Below are 14,707 nucleotides of genomic sequence, written 5' to 3' on the forward strand. Positions count from 1 at the left end.
GACGAGAGGAAACAGCCTCAAGTTGCGCCAGGGGAGGTTTAGATTGGACGTGAGGAAAAATTTCTTTACTGAAAGAGTGATTAAACATTGGAACAGGCTGCCCAGGGAAGTGGCTGAGTCACCATCCCTGGAGGTATTTAAAAGACGAGTAGATGCGGTGCTTAGGGACATGGTTTAGTGGGCATGGTGGTGTTGGGTTGACGGTTGGACTCGATGATCTTAGAGATCTTTTCCAACCTTAATGATTCTATGATTCTATGATTCTATGAATTAATTTTACTTCTATCTGGAGAAATCTTTTTCTGGCCATGCGGCTAATTTGATTACTTCAGTGCTCTAAATTTTGTTTCACCTTGCTTACCTTCTCAATGCACCATTCTTTAAACACAAAGCACAATACCCTTATGGAAAGGAGAATCCCAGAATTCCAGCTAGTCTGTTACCTGCTCAGAATCGATCCTGACGGACACAGACTTTGCATAAAGCTATTTCAGCTTTTACATTGTTCATAATGAAATATGTAGAGCAGTTTGATATCTGTTCTTCCTCCCTAGCTGTGTGTTGACATAACAAGCAAGATGGTATCCAATTTCATTTCAGAAATCACTGAGCAAGAAAAAACAGGCAGTGCTGACTGCTGACATATTCCTGTCATAACTATGATGGTCTAAGTATATAACTCAGAAAAAGTTTGTAGGGAGAGGTAACGCCCTTACTAAGCCAAATGAAAAAGTAAAAATAAATAACAACCAAACTTTCAGACTTGCAAAGCTTCATGATTCAAAGAAGGGCTTTCTAGGCATGAAAGCTTTCCTGGTTTTCCTAATTGTAGTAACTGGTCTAAAATGAGATCCTACCGGTACCCACAAATCTTGTATTGCTTTTCTTCCTATCGGCTTTCTACTGAGCCCTACTGGAAATGAGACGATATTGCTCCCTCCCCACAACAGTCCTATCCAATATTTATACTCCTGCCATCATTCTTCAAGTTATTTTGATATTTCATCTGCATAGAAGGCTGGTTAGGGCACCACTGAGGAAATTATCCTAGCACTGTATTAGCCATTCATTTTCTAAAATTATTTACTTATCTATCATTATTTTTTTACAGCTGAGCTCAGGGACCTGACAAAGGATCAGGGCTCCATTATTCTAGGACTGTAAATAAACCATACTAGAAGCAGCCACTGTCCTCAAAAAGTCTAACATTTTAAACACAAGATAGATGCAGATGTAGAAAGTTCTTTTATCTCCTATTTTCAGATAGAGAACTGACACACAAGGAAAATAAATACATTTCCTGAAATGATGGAAGAACTTGAAAGCAAAGACTGTCATTGAATTCAGATTTTCTAAATCTTATTTCAGTCCTGAAAAACTAAAAAGACTAAACTGAGATCAATATGAGCACTAGGGTTGCTCAGAAGGAACTCATTAAAGCAGCTGGTTTAGGTTCAGTTACTTCAGCAAATTTGATTAATTCATGATGAGACTTTAGCAAAAAGGCTGTCATCTTAGTGACTTTTAGGCCAAAATATACAGAAATTCTTGCAATCCAGCATATGCATGAAATACTAGATCCAATCTGTGAACACAAGGTAATGACCAGATTCACACAGTCCTTGTTCAGAAAAAACACACTTTGAATTCCCGTTTAAACAGTAAAGCCTACAGGGTTTTACCCATCACTTTACACCAAAGTAGGATCAAAGCCACTTAGACTCCTCCTGCCTAGATTGTATTTAAATTACAATGATAATACTCATTCCTCAAACCCTCTAGGTAACCTGCTCTAATGTTTAACCACCCATACAGCAATAAAGATTTCTTAATGTGTAACCTAAAGTTCCCTCATGCTGTTTTGGCTGTTACTGCTTGTCCTACCTTTTACGGACATGAAGAACTGCTGGACCCTGCTCTCTCTTGGGGATTCCTGTACTACTTGAGTGGAGGAGGTTGGAAGATACAGTATGAAGTACAGTGACAGAAAACTTGATGTCAAATCCAAGTTTGAAAGCAGAAGACCTACATTCAAACTGAGCTGATAAGACCACGGGGTCCTGCTTTTCAAAGTCAGTTAACAAGGGCACAGAACTGCTTGGATCTTGACAGCTTCTTCCAGCTCCAAGCACAACACTGCACGGAGCCATGCGGACTTGCTAGCCTGTACCTCTACCAGCTCAGGGTTATGCATGCAATATACCCTTAGAAACTCTCTTCAAGTAGCTGGCATTTAACTCACTCAATCTTCTCTTTTCTAGAGTAAAACTTGCTTTTCTCAACCTTCCCCATAAACTATGTTTTTCAAATCATTTGACTTTCCTGTTGCTCTCCTGTAAACCTCCTCCAGTTGGCTGCATCCTTTTGGCAGTGTGTTGCCCCTAGCTGGACATAAGATTTTAGCTGAGGTGCCACCAACACTCAGCAGCCTAGAAAAATTACATCCTGTTTTTTAATTTTAGTGCCCACATCCTTCACCAAGATTATGCTGCTGATTTGAATAGGGACAAGATCAATCCTTTAATACATAGAAGAAACCTAGATGTAATGGAATCCCAAGCCACAGAGCTCCCATAAGCACCCAGTGACTTATTTGTAATCAGAATTGGACTGAGGAAGCAAGCCAGCAAAGCTGAGTAAAAATCCTAAAATTCAAGCATGTGATTTTTTTCCCCTGTGTATATTATAACAGAATTCAGATTCACCAAGTGTAAACAGAACAACATGAAGATAACTAGAAAGGAACATATTCCCTTCCTAATTTAAATTTGTTTCCCTCACAGCTGACTCACATGAGTTCACATGCAGGAAGGATCCAGCTTAACCTGACTGAGAAGGATGTGATTAATATGTCTGCCAGCAGAAGATAAGGCCTCAATATTTTTTTCCTACTTTACAAGGAAGAAAAGAACTCTTTTCTTCAAACCCTCACCCCTGTGAGAACTCAGAATTGGATGAGGAAATCCAAACCAAAGAAAATTAGAAAAGACAATTACCAAACACAGACAAAACAGGAAAAAGAAGCTGAGATGAAGCTACTTTATCACATTAACCAAGCCTTGAACTCCAAAAGAAAATTTTATTTCAAAGCAATAGCAGCAGAAACATTATCTTGTGCCGTTAGCTCTGCCCCTGCAACTGTATCAGTACAGATCTTACTTGATACACAGATATATTTTGGAAGAAATATAAAGTTTAAAACACTTTATAAAGTTTAAAACACTAATCCCTATCTGCCAGTACATGAGATGATCCTGGCACTGATTGAGAAAAGAAAGGTATTTATATGATTCAGTGTAGGACTCATACTGACTACATGGAAGTTAAAACCTGAGAAACTATCAGATTCAGATAAATGTAATTTGTCAAAAGGTATGAAATAAATAAATGTGGGGTCAGCCTGATGGCAAGAGAAGTAGATTAGCACCAAAGTCTGACTAAAGTGTCAAAGTAGGGGCCCTGAATCATGAGAACAATTCAGAACATATCCTGGTCAGAGCTGCTGGATGCTTTAGCCACCCTTGAACCTGGAAGTCCCCTTCATGTTGAGACTGCCAGGGATACTCAGGTGCTCCAGCGTGAGCACATGGGTTTCTGTGCTCCAGGGCAACTCTACAACAGCACTGTGCAAGTTCCCCAAGAGGCCCAAAGTCATTTAAAACAGGAGGGAAAAATCTCAAAGCATTTGGAACCTTAAATATAGTTAGCCTAGGTAACAGCGAAATGTCATTCACTGCTTTCTTGCCTGGCTGCTTGTTAAAGCTGCTTGCTGCATCTCACCTTATATTAAATCATAAGCTATTCAAAAAAGAGTCTTTATCCTCTTATGAAGGTACAATTTACACAACAGAAAAGGACATTACGACAGTGTTTAATTATGTGACATTCATTAGAACTGGCTTATGTAAGCTATGAAATTAAAGCCAGGAGAGACAATTGTGATCATCTAGATCATTTACCATTTTTCCAGAAGGATGAAGGAACACAGAATATCTAAAATATCACAAAATGTCTAGCTCAGGGTTTCATCTCCTCAACTAGATGCTTCCACACAAAAGCTGTTACGTGCACTCAGGATTTCGGAAAGCTTGAGGACATTTTCTTTTCCCCTTATATCACATGTGCAGCATGAGGGGACTGAAAATGCCTGATAACAAAACACAACCCAAAACCTTCTTGGCAGCAAGCTAAAGTAGTAACAGAGTGCTGTGAAAAGTCTTTGAAATTGGATGGCACCAGTTAAGGGGAAAAGTAAGGGAAGATGGTGTACACTGACAAAGGTTGGTAGACATATGGTGGACATGGTGATTAAGTCTCCAGAGCCCTGAAATGTCAGCTCTTTTTTGTGTGGGGTTTACAAGATGCTGTTGGTTTGCTTTTGTTTAAAGTCTTGCTTTGTTTAGGATAAACACTCACAAGAAAGGCCCAAACTGCTCCGCCTCACAGAGAGCGCACTGTCTCATAAACCTATCTGAACTTATCTTGCCCAGGACACCTTTAGCAACCAATGGAAGGTGGAAGAAAATTTGAAATTGAGATGGGTAGAAAACTCAGACATACTTCAGTGCAGTAGGTAACGCCGTGGCTGGACAAAACTAAAGTGTGCCCACGATAGCCACCTACCCTCAATCATACAATGATGATGTCAGATGAAGGATCAGCACAGGACTTGGCCAACTCCCTACCTAAGATGAATGTTCCCAGGAGAGCCTGCCTATCTGAGGAAGCCAGGATTCTTGTAAGTTAGAGTTTAGCAGCAAGAAAACACTTCAAATGCTGTTAATGGAATGTAAGAATGAAGTTGCAAGCATTAAGGACCTCACAGATCACAGGGGAGACATGTAACTCTAGACTGAAATTCTGGTTGCTGAGAAAACAGGTGAAAATAGTCAAAAAGCCTTTTAAGCCACAAGAGAAATATTTGTTTGGCATTTGAAGGATTTGGCAAAAGGTCACTGAAACCCAGGATGTTCCAGATGAAATATATCAGGCTCAACAAACCAGCATTTTAAAGCTGTGTTTTGTCTGTAAAGCTCCAATCAGCCATTTTTGAAATATTGCATGGACACACCATAGGCGTGCCTTCCAGTGTGCAGGAAGCATTTGATTCATGATTCTTAATGCCCTTTAAAAGCAGACCTTCTGCAACAAATGCACATGCAGAACTATCAGTTCTGTAGAACTGCCCCAGAGAGGACATTAACTGAACCAAGGCTGTACCCTGCAGTGGTACATGTGAGTAACAGAGAGGACTGGAATCCCAATTTCAGTGACAGGGGACTGCAGAAAACAATTTATGAGTTTGGCTTTGGACTAAGCCTTAGGCTGTTAGCATTTACCATGGTTTGTTTTACTGAAAGTCCTTCTGAAAAAGTCTTTTTCTATCAGTCAACCATATTTTCTTTCATCATAAATTTTCCTGGAAGTCTGTCTGCTCCAGGTTCATCTTCAATGGTGTATTTGTTAGATGAAATTGAAACAGTAGCTGAAACTTAGGAAACCTATTCAGAGCTGCCAATAACTGTGAAAATGCAATGAACATGCTGAAAAAATACTACTGGCAAACAAAATTGAAAGTTGAATCTTGAGCTTCACTTCCCTAACTGGTTTATTTTTTCTGAAAAAAAATATATTGATAGCTTCTACTGGATAATCTACTCCTTACATTTATGCATACATCAAGAATCAAACTTCATGGTAATAACTATTACCCCTGTTTTAGTAACTAGTTGTTACAAAGCAAGTTATAAGGCAGAGGCATCGATTCTGTCTCTACAATACAGGGCAGTACAATACTGAACCTGTTGAGGTATTATTTCTTCAATGTGGTGCCAGGTACACTTACCATGCAGATCTGAGTTTGGAAGTAGTAAAGCCACATTTGTGCAGCTGAAGAGCTCTGCTTATTAGGTGCAGTGATGCCTGCAGGCCCAAACATGCAGCTCTACACCACACTACTGTACTTCTTGTTCTGTGGTTGACACTGGAAAAGATGGTTTAGGCCTATCCCAAATAATTAGTATAGATGTGACTTTAATAGCTTTGCTTAGTGTAATATCTTTCCAGGAACTGGGCTAGTTACACTCACAGCCACTATCGCTAGAGCTTTGCAAAAACATCTATGTGTAAAGGAGAACCACTGCCTTTGTGTATACACAAAAGGCACACCTGCATATGGAGGCACACCAGATTTTTCTCTCTAATTAATTAAAAGACTTATAATTCAGTGACTTCTTGCCCCCATAGAGGTCTGTAAATTTGACTTTTTATACAAGATATTAAAAAATTCATAGCTTCATACCTGTGTTATAAACTGGAACCCAATGGTAGAATTCATTCTGGTAGGGAACTGTATCAAATTCACTGCACTGCATCTGATGAAAGGTTGGCAAGCCTTTGCGACAGGGGCTAATGTTACACATGCGATAGCGTTTCCTTTCTCCAGTGCAGTAGTCTCCTCCAAACTGTGGTCTAGAAAAGGAATATTGAGACTGGGACATGAGAGACTAGGTAAAAAAATAGTAGTTTTAAAAGAGCAATGTCTTTCAGGTTCCAATGGGATAACAAGGTGAATCTGAATAACAATCTGAATCCTTGACAGGGTTGAGATACTGTTCACATGTTCAAGTACCCAAACATGTCAGTATAGAGCACAGAGATCTAGACGTACCTTGCGTCTCAAAGAAGTGCTTCGTACATTGCCCAGCTGAGCTCTTGACAAATTACCTTATCAAACTCCCTCAAAATACCATATTTTCCAGAATGTTTGACAGTTCTTCCAGAAAAGCCAAGTGATTTCTGCTGTTAGGCACCCTCATAGTGATTTTTGAAAATGAGATGTAGGGTCCTCATGAACTCAGATATGTATTAGAAAATTCTGCCCTTCGTGTTCTGTACATATCAACTTGTGTCTGAAGCTCAAACAAAGCTGATGACTAGAACAAACCATGAAAGGTGAGTCCTTGATTTCCCTCAGGAACAGATTGCTAGCTATTCTTCTCACCCGGTGTTTGAGAACATTTATTTATTCATGGCAGTATTATTAAAGCAACCCATTTCTAATATTTCCACAAAGCTTGCATGCTAAATAACAGAATTTTTTCATTTTGTGTAGAAATAAGCTCCATGGAGGGTAAGGATTAAAGAACAAGGCAACGACTGTAAAAGGTGAGCCAAGTGAATTTCACACAGGTATGCTTAACTGGGAAGGAGAGATGTTTAGTGTCTGTCTTGCTGCGGCACCTGCTGATAACACAGTCTCATACAAAAGTGTCTCCAACGTCATAAGTACCCCAAAGATCTTGAATAAAAGGTATGAAAAGATTGTGCACTCAGCTTACTCTGGGTTATCGCATGGTTTCTCTGCGCTCTGAACTCCTGCCCCACGTGTCCTTGTGCAATGGGACCAGGATGACCAAACGCCCCATCCGCCATGGATTGCTTCTGGAGTCTTGCCTACTGTAATGCACTCACCAGAGAAGCACCACTGAAGAGAAAGGACAAACAGCTTAAGATCATTATTGCAGGAAAATGTTATTGTGAATTATTTATTATTTTAGTCCCTGAAGGTCGAAAACTCAAGTGGAAATTTAAATGGAGATGTCACAGGATGCCCCTCCTTCACGCTAAACAATGGCAGAGCTATTCACGGTTCCTCTGCTGCCCTTTCGCAGGCAGTGCAGCTCACAGTCACCTTGTTTTCACTGCACTAAGTTCCATCTGCAGCAGCATCCAGTTTGGAGTGGCAGGAGCCTTTCACCGAGCACAAGAGTGTTTGGCAAAGGTTCTGGAAAAGAAAGAAAACTGCAGCAGTCTGAAGCAGAGCTGAACTCCTATGGCCAAGATTTTCAAGTCTCCCACGGTTTTGTACATCAATTTACAAAGCCTTATAAGGGCTTATTTCCAGAGACAGATGTTCAGGGTTTTCCATAAGTTAGGACCCATCAAGGGTCCAAATTCAGGTACTCCTCATTAGTGTACATGGAGGGACTATTTGACAAATACAAAACAGAATACTTTCTATCAAGTGAATTAACTGAACTATGTTTGTGAGTTTATATATGCTCCTCATTGGCTGCTCAGCTCCCAGCTACACACAGGAAAAATGGTTTTACAAAGTTTAGGCAGTACTGTTTATAGCGAAGGTGAACAGAGTCTGTATTATTTTCATTTGATGAGTACTAATGAATACAATGTTCAATTTTGCATTGCCGTCTGCCTGAAAACATACAGTGAAATCAAAGAAGGTTAGAGAAGCCAACCAGGTAAGTAAAAATAATGTCATGTCTCCAAGTACAATAGCCAGGTTAATACTCATGAGGTCCCAAAACTGGATTAGGAAAAAGAGATCAAAACACAGGTCTCTTAAAACATCAGCCAAGCAGACGGCAAGGGAATGATCTAAAAGCAGCAGTCCAGGCTAGCTGGCAGAGAAAAAAGCCTAGTAGGCTGGGTAGAGTAAGGGCTCTGGTTGGTGAATGCTGGCATATTAAGGTACTCAGAAACTGGTGCCAGTTTAATGCAGTACACTGCCAGTAAAGCACAGCATTTCAGCTGCTGCTCCACATGCAGTGGTCAACTCCACAGAAGGGATAGAAACTCCTGAGAGTCAACAAAGCTAGCGGGGCAAGAAACATTACAGCTACCTTATAACAAGTCTTCTTCACTCAGTCAAAACTATTCTCTAGAGAGTGAGGACAGACATCGAGGGCTATTCCCCCCTCCTCAGTTCACATGCACATCAGCTTCTCTTTTGGTTGACACACAGGAGCCTTGCATGCTTGGGAACTCCTGAATGAGCACAGGGCTTTGTGTGGAAGACCACTTCCGAATTGGAGAAACCAGGGGTGTCAGAGAGACTGTGCAGTCCCAACTGGAACAGCAGAAGCAAAAGCCCGGGGGCTCTGGGCCAGGTCTTGGCTGAGGGTGTTTGAACTGCAGAGTTCAGCACTGGGAGAGGGAACAGAGCTGGCAGCATCTACCTGTGAAGCAGGGACAGCTGTAAGTGTCATCAGAGAAAGGAGCTGACAAGAAGGATCCCACTAGCAGTTCCCACTGGGATTCTCAGAGCAAACAACATGCCAGGTTTGGGAGCCAACACAGAAACCGGGCACTTGCAAAAATCCAGCCCCAATGAGCTGCAAGGCAAGTGACTTTTATCATCAACAATATGGTATACACTTTCCACCCAATCTGTGAGATCAGGGTCTGTGCCTTAAAGAGAGTCCAGTCTAAAAAAAACCAGTTTCACTGAAGTCAGCGGAAGTTTTGGAGATAAGGAGTGGGCAATAAGATAAGGATTCTGAGCTCCTACAGCCTGTCCTATAGGAAGCTATGGATCCACCTACCACTTGGAAAATTCCTCCCCCTAATGTGTATTTTGCTTTTCTTTTCCTTATTAGAGGGACAATATTTATGTACTTCACAAGATGCTTAGAGGACTTACTACCTAAATGGTTTGTGGAAGCCACTATCTGAATTGTAAACCTTAGTCTTTACTAAGTGTAATCACTGAACCCTTGGGCATCTTCAGCTAAATACAGATTCTTCTTTCAAAAAGAATCTGGATTGAATTCAGACATTAAAAGTTACAGAACAAATGTAGCCTGATCAGTGAGCGAGTGTTAAGTAAATAGTGGAAAGGCAAAGAACAGTCAGACCTCTTAGACAAAATGACTATACTGATCATTCAGTATGCCAGGCAGACTATACTATTCACAATTCCTTTCCTTGCCAGTGCAGCTACCCGCAAAACACAGGCCTTCCAGTAAAAAGCAAAATGAGATGATACCAATTAATTTTCTGACATATGTCTAGCTGTAAAATTGGTTAATCAGGAGGTGTCGAATGTAAAGGCCTACTAAGTTCAAACCCAAGGTGAGACAGAATGAACCAATACTGCAAAATTACACTTTAATTTTCTATCTGTACCAACAGACAAATTACAGTAGCTGAGGAAACTGGAACAGCAGGTAATGAAAGCAATCTTTCAATACCTGCTTCAGATTCAGTAGTTGCAGTTCAACATTGGTAATCATGTTATGTATTAAGGCTGAGAAGATTAATCAGAAATAATCTCCCTAATAGAAGGGTAAATGAGGATACACATAATTATCCAAATGGAATAAACAGTCAACATCGGCAGTCCCCAATCCACAGCTGTGCACAATACCTTGCCTAAAAAACACTCCAGTGCTGCTGATGCCACTTCTGCTACAGCCCTGTTTAACAGGGGGAGCAAGCTGGATGCTGTCTGCAATGTTTGCTGCATATTGCTGTCCAAAACTCAGCAAAAATTAGTGATCACTTAGCTAGACTAGCACTTGAAACTACTGTTTCTGAACTGTTCTATGTAGAAAAATGCTGCGCAGAGCCAAATAGCTCTGAACAACGTAGGTACAGTTACAATAGCATAGCACTGCACCTTAGCTAATATAACCTGTTACTCTGCAGTGGTTCCTAGCTCTTGTAGAGAGTTGTGCTGCTGTGACTATACTGCTCCCATGCATCTCTACACAACACTTTTGCTGTGCTGTCAGACAAACCCCAGGGTATTTTGTAAATTACCCATTTCCACATAAAAATCTCATCTTTGACGGGAAAATAAAGATTCTTCACGGTACATGGACTGAAATTTCCTTTAATTAGTTAGACCATCAAGAGTGTGAAAAATCAGGGCATATGGGAAAAGAGCACAACCCTGATTTTTTCATAAAACTCTTCCTGGAACTGAAGATTTGTTCCCAGAATGATTTGGTCAGTTGAAAGCTATAAGCTTGAAGCATATTTATTTTTAAAATGGGAATTAAGCTCCATTGATAATTTACCTAAGATCAGTATTATGAGTTTTAAACCAAAATGACTCCACCACTGAAGGACAAGCATTTAACAGTAGATATGGGGCCAGATCCAGTAAAGGTCTTGGAATATACAAGGCAAACAGTGCAACAACTCACTTCCAGAATCTGCAGAGCAAAATTAAAATAGTGTTAGGCAATGTCTGCACCGCACATCTAGCCTACGAGACTCTGAATGTTGCATTTGTAGTTAGAAACTGAGGTTCACTGACTCCACTTCCACACTGTTCAAGAAGCTTAAGTTCTCATTAGGAGAATGAAGAAAAACATACAGCACTTACATCCACATCTTCACATAAAGTAGCATTGGAACTGTACTAAAGCTGGCACTGGTGATGCACATCATAAATCACTCCAGGAGTGATGATTGGGGACTTTAAAACTTCTTTTTGGGGGATATCATCCAGACAGAATCCCCACCCTCGGCTAAAAGACAAAAATTGCATGTTAAAAAAAAAAAACCCACAACCACACTTTTTTGACACTTCTATACAGACTTTCAATATCTAATTGTTAATGGCATTTTTTTATATGGCCTTTGGAAATAATACTTCCAGATTCTAGCTAAGATATGCTGAAGCGCTGCTAACAAACAACACTAATTTCTGGTAGTTTATGGAACCTTAGAGGAGAGAAAAAAACCCTGAAAATACAGAAGAAACTGCCTGCTCAAGAGCAGCCCCAGTATCAATAACAATTCAGCCCTTATCCCAATTTCACACTTTGGAGAAGGACCACTGAAGTCTGCAAAAGCAAAGGAATACATGTGGTTCTTGTATGTGCTGATTGTCTTGAGGCAGGGCAGCTCTCAGCTATCATCACCTCCTCCTATACCTGACAGAGGAAATCCCTCTAACAGCTCTCCATCTAGCAAGGGAGGGGGCGGTTACAAAGGCAAAATATAGCTTGTCAAAGTGGAAATATCATGAGGTCATTACGGTTTGCAGAGTGGCTTCAGAGCACACCACAGCCTCTGGTTAAAGTTATACCACATTGCTGCTCTTAAAAAGAACATAATGAATTTGAACAAGTCATTGAAGCCAAGCACATGTCATTGTGGCCAAAGGCAAGGTCTATGATGTTCCATCAGAGTCCTTGATGGAAAGGCTTCTTTCTTCCTGATAACTGCAAAAAGCTGCAGATTGCACCAAACCTGAGCCGATATGACAAGACTTGAGTTCACTTCCAGAAAACAAGAATATAATGGAGCTTTTCCCAAATACTAAGTGAGCAATAAGCTTGGGGTATGCTCTCCATGGGAATTAACTCAAACACACTAAAAAACCCTACATCTAGTAATGTAATAATACAGGATTTACTTTAAACTCCACATAAAGATCTCATACACAGTTGTACTCATTTCAGGGAAATGCTACAACCTGATCACTCACTCTAGGAAATGTGTGATGTATTCATTGCTGCACTGCGACCAGGTGAGTGGAATAGGATCATACTGCAACTGCCGGGACATAATATATGGGCACTTTCCAACAGGCTCACAGTCATTTTCTTTTCCATCGTGCTGGATACCAAAACTGGAGATAAAAACCACCATCTAATAATTCCAGCTGATTGGTTGTACCACAACACCTACCTATGGGTTTCACACTGTGTTTAAAAAGACACTAAGTTGGCTATAGCCCTGGTGAGCTGTAGATATCTATTTGCTAAAAAAAAACCATATAGAAGATCTGACCCAAAGCCTACAAAAAAATCTACACTCCAACAGGCTTTCAAACATGTCTGTTATGTACAGCAATATTATCCGGCACAAAATAAAGAACAGACTGTCAGAGACTATATTCAGGGGTATTTTTAAGGGAGTCAGAACACTATTGCACGGTTGGGCCGGGAGTCACAGTTTAAACCTCAAAGTTATGTTAAAGCTGCTAAAACTAAGAGCACTTCCTAGCTCTTGGACCCCAGTTATTTCAGACTTGTACCACTTTAACTAAGATCAGGCTTTGTTACACTCTGTCTTACACTGTCTTATAATCATGTCTCTATTGTTTGTTTCTTTTTAAATCTCTCTTGATAGATTGAGACAGAGACACCGTTTTCCACATTACTAAACATTCAGTGAATTAGCCTCCAACCTCCACACCTTCTTCCTATTTAGCTTTCTCAAACTGTGCCTTACAAACAGACCTCCATAGCAGGTCTTCCCAACATTGCTCTCTCCAGCTTCTCTGACTTATTAAAATGTAATTGTACCATGACTCAAATGTTCCAAAAGCAGGGCACGATTTCAGTCAGCATCAACTCCAGTAATGGGTCTGAGCTATAAAAGCAAGTGTGTCCCCTTGCTGACAGGCTCTTTTCCATGAACAGGGCCTGTTGACACAGGAGGCTGCGAACGTCTAGAGGGACAGTATGGGGATGAGTTGACTTTTGGAATCCATCTAAAGAATGGGTGCACGGCTTTCTTCTCATTTTTTGTTCACCTGTTCTTACAGACTTTTATTGTCCATATTTGAACTTTTTAACATACGTACTCTAACCTGGCTTGAGGATGGTTTCATGTTAACAACAAACCCTACAGTATTCCATTTTCTTTGTGGATACAATTCTTACAGGCAAGGCCCTGCACCACTCCTGCAAAGGCAAGTATAGCAGTACTCTGTCTCACAGCATCCAAAGGACAGTGAGTTACCAGCTGCCTAGGCTAGGTCAGGAGAAGGTCACATATGGCTCTACGGGGAAGAAGTGTTTTCTGATAACTAGTGTTAATGAAAAAAGCTCCCTGTCAGCAAGAGGTTGTGGGGACCAAGTAACTAAACTCAAAGTACTCAGATCCAATTGTAATGATTTCAGCATTATTTACTTATTGCCTTTCTGGCAATTGAGGGGTTGAATAAAGAAAGGCCAATTAATGGGTGATAGGATCAACACTTGAGTAATCTTTGTTTCAAATATTATATCCCATCAGGAAATACAGACTTCATCTTGACTGGTGGTTGAGTGCAAAATGAAGTAATGTGATTGTAGATACAGCAATGAACATGTCACCTAGCCAAGCAACATGGCCCAGGTGAAAAGTGCAGGCATTATAGCCAAACTGGAGTATCCATGAGATAATGCTCTACCCTGGGGAAAACAGCTCAGTGTCAAAAAAGATTCAAAAATCAGAATTTTTTCAGGTGAGTTTAATAAATCACCAAACCAACCAAAACCCCTCAGAAACTGGAAATACTGAGAAATATAGTTTAAAGCAAAAATACCGAATCATAAAAAAGTTTAGCCATGTCTGAAACTAAATGCCTAGGAACTTTAGTTGACTTGACCTAAGTGTATCCACAATAAGAATGTTAATATACAGAAGATACCAGTTATTAAGAAATGCCAAAAAGTGACTTTATTTGTTAGTCAGAAAGGAGAAAAAAGATTTGATATTTCCGTGAAGTTTGACTGCTTCAATTAAAAATGGTTTCTAGCTAATCTGCAATATTGAAATACCTTGATATAATGAAACAGGTATTTTCATGTAAAAGATTTGGATTGATTTGGAGATCATCTAAAGTAATCGCATAGTAATTCAGTATATGCTTGGAAAAGTGAGCATGTGAGAAAAGTTAAGGCATAAAAAGCACGATTAAGTGCTGTTTCTTTGTAGTTTAATTATTTCATCCTGATGTACTGCCCTAGCAGACTCTGTTAAAAGGGGTAGACTGAATAGTTGTAAGTATAAACAAAGGTCAAAGGCTTAAGAATCTCTTTCTTATTCCTTTGCTTAGAAAAACCAAACACAGTTTTGATTTTAAAAATAAAGACATTAACTCACTCCTTGTTTTGTTTCTGTCTGGCAATTTGAGTATTAATATAAAAATAGTAAATTAAACTCAGCTAGGTCC

General features: G+C 40.0%; 1 protein-coding gene across 1 annotated transcript in view; it reads right to left on the reverse strand.

Moving 5' to 3' along the window:
- Positions 1-14,707, reverse strand: part of LOC143172213 (A disintegrin and metalloproteinase with thrombospondin motifs 12-like) — a 97,203-nt gene that overhangs the window by 30,786 nt on the left and 51,710 nt on the right. Inside the window, 5 exon segments of the mRNA XM_076361454.1 lie at positions 6,302-6,471; positions 7,341-7,486; positions 7,694-7,786; positions 11,138-11,282; positions 12,248-12,391. Coding sequence (XP_076217569.1) covers positions 6,302-6,471; positions 7,341-7,486; positions 7,694-7,786; positions 11,138-11,282; positions 12,248-12,391 — 698 coding nt within the window.

This window comes from Aptenodytes patagonicus, chromosome W, assembly GCF_965638725.1.
Source record: "Aptenodytes patagonicus chromosome W, bAptPat1.pri.cur, whole genome shotgun sequence".
Lineage (NCBI taxonomy): Eukaryota > Metazoa > Chordata > Aves > Sphenisciformes > Spheniscidae > Aptenodytes > Aptenodytes patagonicus.